This window comes from Echinops telfairi, unplaced genomic scaffold (genome assembly GCF_000313985.2).
Source record: "Echinops telfairi isolate 266 unplaced genomic scaffold, ASM31398v2 ScPeMD7_25;HRSCAF=90, whole genome shotgun sequence".
NCBI classification, from domain to species: Eukaryota; Metazoa; Chordata; class Mammalia; order Afrosoricida; family Tenrecidae; genus Echinops; species Echinops telfairi.
This window is the reverse complement of record NW_022103922.1, coordinates 18796679-18809412: the sequence shown is the minus strand read 5'-3', so window position 1 is coordinate 18809412 and position 12734 is coordinate 18796679. Positions and strand designations below refer to the sequence as shown.

Sequence of the window (12734 nt, the reverse complement as noted above, 5' to 3'; positions counted from 1 at the left end):
GAAGCATTTAAGAATGAGAGGAAAGTTGTATGTTTCATTGTTGCTACACTGCACCCTGACAGGCTCACCTCCTCCCCCCGCCCCTTCTGTAAGGGGATGTCCAGTTGCCTACAGATGAGATTTGGGTCTCCACTCCACACTCCTTTACAATGATATGATTTTTTTTTTTTTGGTAGAATTCCATTTGTGATGATTCATGGCCTGACAACCTTAAATTTCAGAGTTTCACTTCAACTCAAATTAAACCAGTTGGTCCACCATTTAATACTCCATCCAAACCTTGGGAAGTAGGAAGAGAGGATGATATTATCCCTAGTAAGTAGCCAATAAATTAAGGCTGAGAAATACAATAACTAGTCCAAAGTCCCATGGACAGGAGAGCCCCCCCCCCAAGACAAGGAAAAGGCTGGCATACCTGACCCCCCAGCAAGCTCAGACGCTGTGTGAGATTTCTTGCTCACATACACCTTTCCTCTAATATACATTATCATTTGGTCCCTGGACAAATTTAAAGACAGTAAAACTGTTACTCAATTCTTTTGAAACAGCATCTTCATCCTGTGATTTAAAAAAAAAAAAATCCCATACTCCCTGCTATCTGAATGAGTCCATTCCGATTCATAGTGAACCTGTCGAACAGGGTGGGAGTGAGTTTCTGAGACTGTAACTTTTCTGGGAGTAGAAAGCCTCATGTTTTCCTTTTTCCTGCTGGTTTTGAACTGTTGGCGCTGCTTTTAGAGACCCAACGCAGAACCCCTCCACCACCAGGGCTCCTAGCCTGTCATTAAGTGACACAATCTCAAATTTTATACGCACTTCTCAGATTTGTGTCTAAAACCCAATGCTATCACTATAAATAGAAATATATCTCTGGATGCTCAGTAGCCCAGTAGGTCTTCTGTAAATATAATTATCTTCTTTTAATTCCTCCACATAAGGACCGGCTGAGAGACAGTTTATTTTAGTCATTTTTTAAACACTCCCAGCCCCCAGGCCCAATAGCTGTCAAATGAGAAAGGGGAATCCTACGCTCCGAATTCCTTCCTAGGTGAGGTTACATTTCTGCAGCTCTCTTTATGAGGTGGCTTTGTTTGCAGAGAAACTCCACGATCCTTTCACTCTTATTTTTCCACGGATTTCAGAAGTCCCCCCAGAGTCGACTGACACGAAACCACAAGCGGTGTCACAGGTTGTTGAAGAAGGAAATAGAGGTGGAATGTCAGAAAGCCCTGCTTGTTTCAGTTTGTGCCATTCAGGAACAAAGTATCCAAAGGGAATCGAGAAAAGGCACAAAGAAATGCTAGGGTTGGGCTCACAGTATTTAAATGCCTGGTGTAAAGAAAGGAACGATTAAGTTTACAAAAGAAACACAAGGCGGTTGAGACAATGGGTCTACTAGAAATAGAAAGTGCTTGTTTTCCCACAGGTCAGATAAAGGGCAAGTCACAGGGAAGCTTTCTGTTCTCGCTCAGCGGAGGTCCTCCCAGCTAACACTGCTGGGCTGCCTCCCTCCTGTTCTGTTGAGGATTGCCTCACATCCCCCCACCCCCACCCCAGCAGTCCCTCTAGCTGTGGGCCAAGGCAAACGGAGCCCTGGAGGTGTAGTGGGCTGCTGACTGTCAGCTCAGCTGTTCGAACCCACCATCCGCTCCATGGGAGAAAGAGGAGGCTGTCTGCTCCTGTAAAGATTTAAAGTCTCAGAAACCCACAGGAGCAGTTCAACTCTGGCCTACAGGGTGACTATGAGTTGGAATCAACTCCGTGGCAATGAACTTGGCTTGGTTGATGCCCTAATCCTGACAAGGGCAAGATGGGGGAGTGCACAAACCAAGCCAGGACAGGATGGCTTCCGCAGCCTCTCTGTACTTGCTTCATCAGAGAAAACTGTTTCTCTGACGACTTCTAGCTTTGCAGGAAGCACCGAGTCAATGCTGGGGGTTAAATATAGCACGGGGGTTAAATATAGTAACTCAACGGGCAAGTTCTCTATTTTACAGATAAAAGAATCTGTTCTCTTACACACAGCTGCTGTTGTTGTTCAAGAGATCTAGAAAGAGAGCGGGCAAAGAGAATGACGGCTGGAGCAGTCCTCAACACAGAGCCTAAGCAGAGGTAGGAAGAGAAGTGGACTAGTCTCCTACCATTTTGACCAAGGCTCATAGGTCCCCGGCAGGCCATCAGTAAACTCCTGACTTTCCTACATCATACTGTTCGAGCCTCGCCTGGCGCTGGGCTCCAGGCTAAGGACTAAGGGTTCAGGGCTGAAAAAGACCACGAAGTGCCAGCTTCACCAGGTTCCTGCATGCTAGTCCCTTAGGAGCTGTGCAACAAACACCAGTTCACTCTATGAAACCTGGTCCGCCCCAACATGTTTGTTTATTCAAGGTATATCTTTATGATGCATTATCGATGTCATCTGATATGCCTCGGACATACATCAAGAACGGTGCTCGTAATATTATCATAGACAAAATAAACCAAACACTTAGATCTAATTTTCTGCAGGTTGACAAAAATCCATTCTTGGAATTCGATATGCAGCAGTAATTGTCTTATTGAAGAATAAATTCCCAGTGGTTCTTCAACTTGCCCTCTATTACTGTGCCCTGCAGGCCTGGTAAGGAACGGAGGCCCTCTCAGGACATGGGAGGAATAGGATTTAACACTTGCCCTCTCAGTGATGATGAATTCAATCATTACGGCTGGTAAGCAAGTGACAGTCTCCTCTCCCACTGGGTCACACATGCCTCTTGGTGCCCTTTCCCACAAGGACACACTGTTCTAGGACTGTGTGCCCATCCTAATCTCTTCTGGCTTTGTTGACTGAATCATGATGTCACTCTCCTGGATATATTTCTTGGTTATTAATCACTAATTCTACCAGATCTGCTTCACAGATCAGATAACTCCATCTCTCTTAGCAACACCAACAAGATTCCCGTGGGAATCATGAAATCTGGCATTTCCCTTATCTGAGTTGCAAATACTCTTTTTAAGAAAAGGATGCTGTAGAATTGTACCCAGATGATCTCCTTAAAATACACACTATCTACATTTTATTAATGTTCTTATATAGAACATTATTATCATTATTATTACTATTTGCTTGGCATAAGTGGATTTTCTGGGTGACTCATTTCTGTATCAAAGTAATGTGATGATGATAATGTTTCTGAAAAGTTAGGTTTATTTTTTTTGGGGTATCAGAGTTTTAAAAATACTTTTATATTTGCTGATATGAAATCTTCCCTTTTATAAACCTAGGATTGGACATTTAATTTTTTAATGGAAGTGCCATTAATGCAGTTGGCTAAATATAAAACATATCGGGAGTTTTAGTTGTATAAAGGGCTTCAGAAAGATTCTGGAAAAATTCCAGAATCTCTTTATTTCCTTTTTCCAAAACCTCTTTGAAGCCCTTGGTATATGTTTTATTTTTATGATAATTTATTATTCATAAAATATATCCAATAAGCACACAGAGAAGCTGAGCAAATGAGCCCTTCACACTTGTTATTTGATTCAATTTAGAGCTTATCAGTCATTGCAGTGTGGAGGACATCTACCAAACAAGCCTATAAGGTCCCCTCTTTCCACTGGGGAACGGGACCCTTCCAGAAGCTTAGGCTCCAAGCCTTGGTACAATCCTTGATTTCACCTTCGTACCTAGCCAGTTCGAAAGTATTATGGGGACTAGAGGAAACATACCGAACCTCCTGGCTTCTAAGGTAAACAACTTTTCACATGTCAACAGATACAAAATTAGAATGCACCTTACAATCCATGATGTCTTAATCTTTTTCATCCAGGCAGAAAACATGACAAAGTTTATTACCAAAGGTGTTACATGAAAACCAAAACACAAAAACTGAAAACCCCCAGAAAATGATAGTACTGAACTTGCAAAATAGGTCTTCACCTCTCAGAAGCAAATTCCAAATACAGCCCAGAGGAACCCAATGCTTACAGGGAGATGAGTCATCAGAGTGCTTACGAATGTTTCTGAAAGTGCCTGCCAGAGGTTGTGTGGTGGCGTTGTTAGGGTCCTTGAGTTGGCTCAGAGTCTCAGCGACCACCTGGGCCACAGAACCAAAGATTACCTGGTCCTGCACCATCCTCACAATTGTTTTTCTGCTTGAGCCCCCACGTGGACTACCTCTACATGGTCACAAAGCTGAGTGAGGAGCCCAGCACGGAGACTTCAGCTCTGTACTGTACATCTAAGTCAATGCTATCAAGGCAGAAAATAGAATAAGAACTTCAAAAAGTGAAACTGAAGCAGTAAACAACAATCGGTTGGATTTTAAAAATCCTAAAGAACCTGCCAAAAAACTCGAACTTATACACACACGAGATCGGCAATTTTGCAAAATGCATGCTCAACATAGGAAAACCTACTATGATTCTAGAAATGAGCCATGTGTCATCAGAAATAAGATACGCTTAATAAATAAATATCCAAAGCGGTCAGAAAACATTGTGTCCAAGTTTTCTGAGTTTGAATAGCAGCTTTTTCCTTCCTTTTAAAAAAAGGGTGTATAAGAGGAAGGTGCATCTTTCTATCGATGGTGTCTTAGATTCAGAGAAATAGGGTACAGAGCACCTTGAACCAGATGACTCCTCCTCACCTCCACTGCGATCACCCAAGTCCAAGCCATCACCATCCCCAGCCTGGCTTACTGTGAGACTCACAGCACCTGGCCCTCCAGTCAGTCCTCAACATGCAGTTCAAACCACCAGCAGCTCCATTCCCAGGGAGAAAGCCTGGGCTTCCTACTCCCGTAAAGAATTATGGTCTCAGAAACCCACAGGGCATCACCGTGAGTCAGCACCGACTCCACGGCAGTGAGTTCAACTATAGAAGGACACTTTAAATATCAATTAAATCACAACATTCCTTTGCTTATTCCCCAAAAGTCTTCTCATCTCAGTCAAACCAAAAGCCAGAGTTCTTACAATATCCCCGCCTTCTTCATTTTCTCTGGCCTGTAAACGTACTCATTTCATGTCAGCCCATTGGCTGCTTCGTTTGTCCAGAAATGCCACATCTTTTGCCCTTGCTTTTTCTGGGCTTCCCTTCTCCCGCTGCACCTCCTTCAACTCTTTGCTCACAGGTGGCCTTTCCAGTGAGTTCTTTTAGTCTCCCTCTCGCTGCCATCGGGCTGATTCTGATGACAGGGCACAGGAGGCTTGTCCCTTTGGGTTTCCAAGGCTGTGGATTACTGCAGGAGCAGAAAGCCTCATCTCTCTTTTGCAGAGTAGCTGGTGGTTTCCAACTGCTGCCCTTGTGGTTAGCAGCCCACTGTGTACACCAGTGTGTACCCACTGTGTACATGCCACTACCAGGGCAGGGCTTCTTTCAGGAGGAGCCTGTTAAAAGTGTCACCCTCCTTCCAATGTTCTTGACTCGTAGGTGCATGCCCATCTCCTTTCCTGCTCAATTTCTCTTCGTGGCTCCTGACACCGTGTGACGCACAACATATTTCACTTTGCTGTTTTATCTGTTTATCTGCATGTCTCTCACATTGGTATGTGAGCCCCAAGAGAAAATGAATGTTAGCCTGTTTCCCTCATTGCTGGATCCCCAGCACCTGGAACAGTGCCTGGTATTTAACAGGTGCCCACTAAATATTTGCTAGTGAATAAATATATATTCTTCAGCGGTGTGTGCGGATCGCCTGAAGCACCCAGGTGCAAAGTGGGCATTTTTGTAAAGTGCTATGCTTTAAGAAATCCACATGTGTTTTGTATTTTATTCTAGAATACATAGACATATGCTTTCCTGTAAGCATGCTTTCCTTCAAAGTCCTCTAGCCAGATTGGTAGTCAAGGAATATTTGCTTACTTGTTGCCATTCTGAGCCAGTATGGACATAATCTTAGAAACACAGCCTTCAGTTTTAGGAGCTTCATTTTATCTTGACATAAATTAGTTATGGGGTCCTTGCTATGTAGGGGAGGTGAGAGCACACACATTAGACTACACAGGTATTTGCAAGGCATAGAAATACATTCAAGGGGGTACCCCCCCCCAAACAGAATTTTTTCTAAGCTAGGTATTAAATTTTTTTTTACAAAACCACCTTATCACCTTCAAAGTACTCTCCATTAAACTTAATACACTTGTCAGATCTGCGATGCCATTCTTGGAAACAATTTTCAAACTCATCGGTTTTGATGGCTGATAGCACCTCCCATGTTTTTTCTTCACCTCTTCAAATCACTGTCCTTTTATGTCCCTTTCCATTCGTGGAAACAAAAAGAAGTTGCATGGAATTAGGTCAGGTGAGTCAGGTGCATGGGGCAAGAGAGGCATCCTGGTTTTGATTTTTTTTTTTTTTTTGCCCAAAACTGGCACACTGAGAAGGTTGCATGAGCAGGTGGATTGTCATGGTGTCAAAACCAGTCCCCTGTCTGCCACAAATCTGGCCTTTTTGTTGCACACTGTTTCATAATCTTTTCAGAACCTATAAATAGAAAGCTTGATTAACATTCTGACCTGGTGGAGCTAATGCTAAATACACAAAACAAACAAACAAAAAACCAAATGAGCATGATCTCGATCTTTGATTTCACTTGATGGGCCTTTTTTGGGGGGAGGTGATGATGGCATCTTCCACTAGCTTGACTGATGTTTGCTTTTGGGATTGTAAGAATAGTACGATGTCTTGTCACCAGTAATGACCTTGGGGAAAAAAAGCCCGGGTCCCTTTGGAGCTGTTCTTTCAAAGCACAGCATGTTTCCAGTCGATGCTCTTTTCCCTGGTCAGTCAGAACCTTCTTCTGCCCAAGTCTCCCGTTAAATTTGCTGAACCAAGCTCCAAGATAGTCCAGATCACTTCAACAATCCGTCGTCTTCGGTCTTCGAGCACAAGTGCATGCATTTTGTCAACATTTTGTCTGTTTGGAAAGTTGATGGATGTCCAGAGCAAGGTTTGGACATTTCATCTTTTTTGAAATGAGAAAACCACTCGTACACTTGGGTTTTCCCCCCAGAATGCTGTCCTTGTAAGCTGTGTTCAACATCACAACAGTTTCTGCAGCATTTTTCCCAAACAGGAAATAAAATTTAACAGCTGCATGCTGTTCTTTTAAATCGGCCATCACAAAAAATGAGGTTTGAGTTTAAGTGCTTTTATGAAAAAATTCACTGTGACCAGAGAGAACCTTCCCAGGGGATCCCACTGGGTGCACTAATCAGCTCCAGTTGCTAGTGTACTATGAGAGCTCCGCCCAATGGAGACTAGAAAGCTCTGCCCAATGGAGTTTCCCTTTTTCTTTTTGGGGTGTGTGTATACCCCTTCATATCAGGTCCACAAAGCTGGAGATAGCAAACAAATGATAAATAGCACAATCTGAGTGGAGCCCTGGTGGCCGGGTGCTTACGCACTGGACTGCTAACTGAAAGGTCAGCAGAGGAAACACCAGTGTCTGCGAGGGAGAAAGACAGGGCTTCCTCCTCCTGTAAAGAGTTACAGTCTCGGAAACGCACGGGGCAGCTCTACCCTGTCCTACGGGCTCACTATGAGTAGGCATTGGCTCGATGACTGTGAGTGAGATAATATGAGTGTGATTGGAAAATGTGAGGGGTTTTTTAACGCTCAGTGGAAAAACTCTGGTGTCTTTTCAGTCTATTTTTCTACAAGCATTTTGAAGCCCACTCATCTATAACAGGATACAAGTCAAGGAAAACAACCCTTTATGCTTCAAGATTCTAAAGCTAGTGAATAGTATCAAAGTTTGATTCTTCTGTCTTTTTGTCTTGGGGATGTCAAGAGAAAGTGACCTTCGTGGTGCTATGAGGGATAGCCTTTTCCCTTGGGAGAGGGGTGAGGGGAGAACTAAAATTCACCAGCCAGTGGGAACCACTGAATCAGTTCCTCCTCCTCCTCCTCCTCCTCCTTTTTCCTGATGCTACTTTGCATTCGTCTTGTCTCCACTCTACTGGGTTTCCTTCGTTCTCCGGAGACTTGACAGCATAAAAGAAAGAAGAAGAAGAAGAAAAACTTCCCCAAAACTTGGACCAAAGTTCAGAAGAAAAATGAGTTCAATGTGGGGGATCTGAGTGCTAAGCAGTCTAAGCAACACGTGGCTCTGGCTGACAGTCCCTTTTGGCAAAACACAGGGAGGGACCTGGCCAGCCTCCCCCCAGGCCTGTAGCAGCCCAGAAGGGTCACCTGGCGAGAACACTGGGCTCAGTGGAGGAGCCTCTGAGCCCCTGCCCACGGGGGCACTTCCCAGTCTGCAAAGACAGGGTGGACAGTGCTCCTTGGGGGCAGAAGGCGGAAGCGAGGCCGCTTGGTCCGTTTCTGCGACAGAGAGTGTGGAGGTGAATTCATAAGGTAGGCTTCCTCGATGGAAATCATTGTGTCATGAGTTGATGAATTGGGCTTCATCACGGCCAAGGTGAACGCATCAGTGGCGCTTTGCCATGATGTAGAACTACCTGCGTTTACACTCTGTAACTGACCCATTGTCAGCCTGGAGTGGAGCGCTCTTTGTTGAAGGGTTCATTTGCAGATGTGGAGGTGACCCCCAGTGTTCTGTCATTTGTTCTTCAGAGCGTCTCTGCCCATGTTCCAGTGATACAGGGACCCCACCCCCCACCAGGTGGGTAAGAAGAATCTCTCCCTGAGCAAAACCTACCTTAAAGCTCCTCCTTGACAGAAGGAAGGTAGGGCACCTGAGAGCCCCCCAAGATGGCACCTCCAATTTATCATGTGTGTAAAAAGTCTGCTTCTTTCTCCCTGCCTCCCCTGCAGCCCTTGAGACTCCTCCTTTGGCAAGCCGTCTTTCCCCGCCTGCTCCTCAGCACCCTTCTCCTTAATGCACAGCAGGGCAGCTGCGCCTGCCTTTCTTCTCCACCTACACGTTCATTGAAAGCCACAGCCTCCCATGTCAGCTCTTTCCCTTCAGCTCATCAACAGGTCGAGAGGAACTAAAACACACGCAGGAAAGACATTCACTCTCAGCCCCCAGCCCGGGGGGCACATGTGGAAAGAGATAATCAAGGATCTACAGGAGAATTCTGGATAGTGGCAGAATCTGGAGACAATCTGCCAAAGAAGGCCAAAATAATTCGAAGAATGCATGTCCTTGGGTACAAAAAATACCACCACCACCACCACCACCACCAAAAACCCCAAACAAACAAACCACCAAGTCAGTTGCTTTCAAATTGACTCCAACTCACGGTGAGGTGACCCCCCCCCCCCTCGCCCAGTGTGCTGCAGTTAGAACCATGCACCGCAGGATTTTCAGGACCTTTTAGGAGTAGACCACTAAGCTTCTCTTCGAAGGTACTGCCAACATTTTGTTTAGTTAGGGCCTTAACCATTTACACTGCCCAGGGATTCATTGAGTACACCCCCAAACCTACTGCCACTGAGTCAATTCCAACCCTATTAGCAATCCCACCTAGTGGTTCTAAGACTGCTCATCTTGATGGAAGCAGACAGCTTCATCTTTCTCCCCTGGAGCAGCTGGTGGGCTTGAACTGCCAACCTTGTACTAACAGCCCAACACCTAACCCACAGACCAACCTCGCATACAAGGTTGTCTTGTTTCTATCTACATTTGCTGGCGGACCTCAGACAGTGACTGTGACAGAGGACAGAGAGTTAAAAAAAAATGAGCTGGATCCTTGTATGACTCCAATGTTGGCTTGGGTATCATGAGGACCTACACACATGGTAGCAGAACCCTACGGGGTAGAAATCTGAGCCTTGGCCGTGTGGTTTAACTTCCTGCTTCATAGATGGACCATTGCAGACACTGTCTGTAGGGCTGTGTGCAGTGGAATGGATAAGTTGCTTGGGGTGTGGAATCAGACTTTGGGCTCATTCTTGGCTCTCGTACTTTATAGCTACCTGACTCGGAGGTCCTTTAAACAAGCTAAACCTTTGTTTTCTCATCTTTAATACAGGCATTATTAGCACCTTGCTCATGAAGCTGTGATGAGGATTAAATGAGGGGACCACGGACAGTTCCCAGCCCCCACATCTACCCAGGAAGCATGCTTTCATTGCTCTGATGTAGAGATCAGGGCAGAAAGGCCACTATAAAGTTCACGCAATCATCATCCAATGGGAATTCTAAAAGCATGTGTGCTGAGTGCTGATCAAAAGCCACTTGGTAAATGGAGACCAAGCTATTTCACAAGTGGGGGAGTGCACTTTGTGCCAATCAGCTCATTCTCTGCTGGATTCCATCCCATCAGGCACAGCAGACTGCCTGGCAGGCAGGCAGGTCGGGGCTGGGCGGAACTCTGCCCTCCTGCTGGAGAGCTCCGCTCCTGCCTGCAGGCAGTGTATGCAGAGTGGAGCTTCTTCCTGCCATAGCTTCTCCTTGGGGCTGCTACTGGGGCCTGATGGATCCCACCCTCAGCGAAACCACAAAAGAGGAACATGAAACTTTGCACAGCACTTTTCGATTCATCATCGCTTTGGCGGCAGGATTACTCCCTAGTGGCTGAGGTGAGTGCAAGTGAGGCCAAGGGGATTGCACAAGCCCACAAACCCAGAGCTGGCCCGTCTTCCATGGTGTCTTACATTTGGTGGCAGATAGTTGGGATTTATACTGTCCTCGGACCAGCCGGCAGGTGGACCCGTCTCCATGGCAGACCCCGCAGGTATCTTCCTTGACGGTGCTTCCCAGCTGGTGATCACAGCCAACAATCTAATGAGAGCGAGAAAGAGAGAGAAGAAAATTCAACTGGGCGCCTATCCATGGAAAGATCCATTGTAAGGCCAATCACCACCCAATCCCCCGCCTTCCTCCCAGAGGAGGCATAAAACAGACTTTCCATGAAGGGAACGGAGTTCGGCTGGATCCCGGGTCAAGTTAAGGAAGAAAAATGTAGCACGGGTAAAGATGTTTTTATAGTTCCGATACACAAACAGAAAGGATAAGCCAAAGAGTGAAAGAGACTGAGAGAAGAGAGACAGACCCGGGACTGTCAATGTTGTTCTTGGGAGCCATCAAGCTTTATCTCAACTCAAAGTAACCCAGTGGGGCAGAGGAAACCTGCCCCATAGGGTTTTCTAAATTGTAACCTTTACAGAAGCAGAATTCTCAGTCTTTTCCCTGGGAAGAGCTTTTGAGTCGGTTTGAATGGCCAACCTTGCAGTTAGCAGCCTAGCACTTAGCCATTGTACCATCCAAGATTCTTATTTTATAAAACCATAATTAAAACAAAAACTGTTAATAATGAAGATTCCCAAACCAGGAAAAATGCAGCCATGATTGATCTACAGCAGGTGATATTTTACAGCTTAAAAATACAAAAAATTCAAAGAACCTCCATATTCTATGAATTTGCCAAAACATATACAGCACCAAAATTAAGGTTTAGTATGTTGGGTGCAATTGATGTGTTCCAAGAAATGAAAACACAGTTGAGAAAATTTATGTTCTCAACAAATACTTGCTAATACAGAGGGCAAAGTTATGACTACTTCCTAGACATAACAAAACTCCTCAGGGACATCAGTCCTTGGGCCTGGGGGATGAAGACCATCGTCTCAGGGGACAACAAGGCTAGAGGCACAGCACAGTTCACAGAGACAGTGTGTGTGACTCGGGTCTCAAATCCTCATGAGCAGCTATCTAAGGTGCAGCTGCTCGCCACCGGGGGGGTCTCTTTCCACCTGGAGGAAAGAGGAGCCATGGGAACTGAGAGCTAAATAGAAGCAAGTAGTCCAGTGGATAATGGGTCACACAAACACCAGCCTCCATGACCGGAAGCACCAGCTGGTCTCTGGCAACCATGACCAACATGCTGAAAAAGATCACATGATAAGGTTCTGGAGAGAGTGGGACATATAATTGGAAGGAAACTCAAAATCCTAAAGGAGATCAGGTATATTGGTCAGAAAGAGACAGGTGGGACCCTGGGGACTAAGGTCCTTGTCCTGCAGGTCTGAAAGGGAACACATCCAGGTCAGCTCATCAACCATTTGCGAGCAGAAGGGCAGCACTGACTCAGGGGCCAGTGAGGAAAAGAAGAGGACGCAGGACACGCAGGGAGGGGGCGGAACGAGTGATGACACACGGAATTGCAGTCAGCGGACACAAAGTGCATATGAACTGTTGAGCATGAAGCGACCATCTGCTCAGCACAGCTTCACCTAACGGGGGAGAGGGGGGACAGCAGTGATGACGAGGAGAAAGAAGAGATGGCCCTGAAATTGATGGTGGTCGTGACTGCATGACTTAATAGGACTGAACTATTAAATTGTATGGGATGTGAATTATATGCCAGTACTACCTACTTGAACGATAATAAAAATATTTCCCAACCTAGCTCTTCAATTCAGAAAAGAGAGCCAGCTGACTGAGATAGGTTAGTAGATGTGTGTAGGTGCAGCATGTTCACAGGGAGGGAAGCAGGGGTCACCAGTACTGGACAGCCCCACTATTTGATCTTGCCCCGTGCCAGAAACAATAAAAATGCCTCGTTAATTGTTGAAACAATCACGTGAGTCATTACTATCCTCATTGTACAGTTAAAGATCCTGTCCAGGGTCACTCAGCTGATAAGTAGCAAAGCTCCAAATAAATCTAACAAAACGTTTCTGCTCAGTCCTAATCAGGCCGAACAAGAGCACTAGCCTTTATAAAATATGTGGACAAACTCATATAAATTTTTACTCTCTATAATGTCTGAATTAAAAAAAACACAAAAATTCAATCCCCAGCTGTCCCAGCTCCAGTACTCATTAACAAACGACTTCC

The 12734-nt window shown here is 45.4% G+C and overlaps 1 protein-coding gene across 1 annotated transcript in view; it reads right to left on the bottom strand.

The window, feature by feature from the left end:
• ADAMTSL1 (ADAMTS like 1) overlaps nucleotides 1-12734 on the bottom strand; it is a 355504-nt gene that overhangs the window by 230471 nt on the left and 112299 nt on the right. Inside the window, exon 4 of the mRNA XM_004706548.3 lies at nucleotides 10550-10676. Within this exon, the coding sequence (XP_004706605.2) occupies nucleotides 10550-10676 (127 nt within the window). The remainder of the gene's footprint in view (nucleotides 1-10549; nucleotides 10677-12734) is intronic.